Below are 3,700 nucleotides of genomic sequence, written 5' to 3'. Positions count from 1 at the left end.
AAGTACTTATATATATTCATGTTATAAAATTGTTAAAAATCATTTCTAACTCTTATCGCAATAACATCATCAAGCACTCTTCAAATCATTACATTAAGCTATTTACAGAAGAACAGGATCACATTTTCCTTGATCCGAAAAAAAATTAATTCTCAAAAACAAAACAAAACAAAAACTTGAAGAAAATTGCACATTAATATTCTCAAAACACAGCAGAAGACCCCTTCGTAGAACCAACAGCATAACTCCTACTCCTAGGAAAAATTCCAAATTTGTTGTTTTTCATATTACCACCATTATTAACACCAACATTATTACCACCATCAAATTTATCATCAAACTCAATAGGCTTATCTTCTTCGATTTTCGCCATACCAACGCTTGCACTTCTTGGTACACCCTTCAAATTGTTGAAATTATCTCTAGCCTTAAATCTATTATTACTGTTCGTGTTTGTAGCGTGATTAGACGATGAAAGTGTACGTGTTGAAGTAGTGTTTAGATTAATCCTATTCCCTAGTGTACTTGTTGATGCAGCACGTACTAGCTCTATGAAGTCGTCGTTGTCTCGTGATCGAGTCGAGTTCGTGCTAAAACTTCTCGGTAATGGATCGGCAAATGTTGAAGCTCCACCATAGCATGCTCTATCCGCGTAATTGTTCATGCTCCGAACGTAAAAGTCTCTAGCTTTGGCTAGAGCTCTAATAGGGATTGTTATGATTTTCATGAACTTATTTTGAGGAGTTTTGCTCTTCATTATTGAATTTGTTTATTATTGTTTTGATCTTTGTTTTTGGTGTTTTAATTCAAAATTATGAGTGGGTTTTAAAGGAGAAGAAAACAAAATAAAAAGTGGGTTTAGTTGAAGAAATGAAAACAAGAGTTGGTTTAAAGTTGGATGCTAAGAAATAAAAAGGCGGTATGATTTAGGTGTTGGATGAAGATGTATGAACGAATTTAAGGAAATGAGGTAATATAAAAGGAAGGTTAGTGTGTAAAAGTAAAGACTTTTTCTTGTATTAGCAAAAAATTATTAGAAAATGAAAAAGTAAAGACTTTTTCAAAGCACACCGGATTAGAATTAAATTGGATAAGAAAAACAAGTGGTGGGCTTACCAGGGAAATGATGATGATTATTATAAATTATAATAGGAATGTAGGATAAGAATAAAGAATTTGAGAGATTAAAGTGTGGCGGGCACAGTCATTATTACGTGGTCAAATATTGATTACATTGGGATTTTATTAATTTTATAACATAATGATGATCACAAAAATGGTGTCATGCATAGATAACTAGATGAAGCCCGTGCGATGCACGGGTAGGTATATTATTTTTTTAAAAAACATTTTTCATATTTATGTGATTACATTTGTTATTTTATTAGTTGTACGTAATATATCATTTTCTCAATATTTATTTTAAAATATTAGATAAAATTTCTAATCTCAAAAGATAATATTTTGTATTTAATTAATGTAACCATTAAAATCTCATTGGTCAATTATGCTTATGTGGCACTTGAATTATTTATTAAATATAACTATAATTTATAATCCCACGCGGCACGTTAACTAATCTTAGGTGGCATAATCCTTTTGTAACGTTTTAAAAATATTAATCCTATGTGGCGCTCTAATAATTTTTTAAAAATAAAAATCCTACGTGGCGCTCTAAAATCCCGGGAAAAAACTCCCCTTTATATATAAATATTAGATTTTTATTAGCCATGTTTGCTTGTTTTTTTTTTTTTTTTTTTTTTTTTTTTTGACAAAGAGAACTCGTAAATAAATGACAAATTACAACCTACCAGAGCTAAAAAACGAAATTAAAAACAACACTACAAGAAAACGCTCATTTACCGAAGGGATTTACCGATGGCTAGAAAAATCCATCGGTAAAAAAATAATTTACCGATGGTTTTACTTAGCCATCGGTATTTTGAAAAATAACGATGGCCTGGCTATCGGTATTTTGAAAAATAACGATGGCCTGGCTATCGGTATATTTTTTCCGATGGCTTTCTTCCATCAGTAAAATATTATATTTTAAAACAAAATTTGAAATTTTTACCGATGGCTAAAAACCATCGGTATAAAATAAATACCGATGGCTTTTAGCCATCGGTATTTTACCGATGGTTACATGCCGTCGGTAATTTAAAAAAAAAACCTAAAAAAAATGAAGTAAAACCCTAAAAGCTCCTTTTTCCTTTTCTCTTTCTTCTATCTTCTTATCATCTTCAGGCCTCTCTCCTTCTCTATTTTTCTATCTTCTTATCATCTTCTTTTTCTCACGCCTCTCTCATCTCTTTTTCTCTCTCCAATCTCCTCCTTCCCCCTTTTTCTCTTTTCTCCTCTCACTCTTCCATTCCCTTGTTTCTTTTTTTCTTTCCTCATCACTCATCTCACTTCTCGTCCCTCCCTCTAAGTTTTGTTCTTTCTCATGGTGTTTGTGGCTTTGTTCGACGGTGTTCATAGGCTATTTGTGGGTTTTTCGGCGGCAATGTGGTTTTTTGGTCAAATTCAACCATAAAAACTCCAGATCTGGAGTTTTGATGGTCGAATTAGACCATTTAAACCTTGAGAAGTGAAAAGAAAATCTAAAGGTATGTTATTTGTGGTTGAATATTCGTTGGTTTTTTTTTGTTTTTCGTGGGTTTTGTTGTTGATGTTCGTGGGTTTTGTGGTTAATTTCATGGGTTTTGTGGTTGATTGTCTTATTTTTGTGGTTAGTTTTTCTGATTTATTTGGTAGATTTTCGAGGGAGTTGTGTTTGATTTTCCTTGGTTTTTGGTTGTTTTTCGATGAATTATTGTGGTTGTTTTTCCTTGGTTTTTGGTTGATTTTCGATGAATTATTGTGGTTGATTTTCATTGGTTTTTTTGGTTGATTTTCGTTAGTTTTTATGGTTGATTTTCATGGATTATTGGTTGTTTTTCTTGAATTTATGAGGGTGGTGGTGGTTGCGGTGGCTGGAACTTAGGTGGTGTGGGGTGGTTGGCCGTTTGGGTAGGGGCTAGTAGATAGGGGGTAGTAGCCAGTAGGGGATTGGGCCATTGGGGGGTAGGGGTATGGGGCTGGGGCTGGGGCTGGGGCAGGGAGTAATAGGGTGGGTAGGTGGGTTTTTAATTTTTTTTATTTTTTAAAAATAATTACCGATGGCTAAAAACCATCGGCAATATTAATATACCGATGGTTTGAAAACCATCGGTAAAAACAAACCGATGGTTTAAGCCATCGTTATTTAAAAAATCACCGATGGAGTTTGGCTATCGGTAAAACCATCGGTATTATTTTTACCGATGGCTTTTCCATCGGTATTTTCAGATTTCCCGACGAATTGTTATCCGATGGCCAAAATACCGATGGCAGCCATCGGTAAACGTGATACCGATGGTTTTTTTTTATATATTTACCGATGGATTTTGGCCATCGGTATTAGGATTTTTTCTAGTAGTGCAACCAACCACACCTAGCTAAAGGTAAACACACCAAAAGATTAACTTGCTGCTTCAATCCTGAGCCGACACACCCTAACAAACCCACAAATTGGGTATGCCACTTACCAAAAGAGGAAACACAAAGTGAATGACTAAACCAGAGTAGCCTTGTGTAGACACCCATTTGTGTCTCCCCAAAACCAAACCCAGTGATGAATACCTTTCGCGTCGAACCATAATCGAATGAAGTGAAAGTG

General features: G+C 34.3%; 1 protein-coding gene across 1 annotated transcript; it reads right to left on the bottom strand.

Moving 5' to 3' along the window:
- Positions 1–202: 202 nt before the first annotated feature.
- Positions 203–757, bottom strand: LOC145613931 (uncharacterized). Its single transcript, XM_081668965.1, has one exon. It carries the CDS (start codon positions 755–757, stop codon positions 203–205), a length of 555 nt encoding a protein of 184 aa, XP_081525091.1.
- Positions 758–3,700: the final 2,943 nt, after the last annotated feature.

This window comes from Chenopodium album, chromosome 25 (assembly GCF_948465745.1).
Source record: "Chenopodium album chromosome 25, dcCheAlbu1.1, whole genome shotgun sequence".
Lineage (NCBI taxonomy): Eukaryota > Viridiplantae > Streptophyta > Magnoliopsida > Caryophyllales > Amaranthaceae > Chenopodium > Chenopodium album.
Note: the sequence above shows the minus strand (reverse complement) of the source record. Positions and strands in the feature narration are given on the sequence as shown.

Excerpts from the sequence above, each read along its gene's own strand:
- LOC145613931 (XM_081668965.1), bottom strand. The coding sequence starts at position 757 with ATGAAGAGCAAAACTCCTCAAAATAAGTTCATGAAAATCATAACAATC.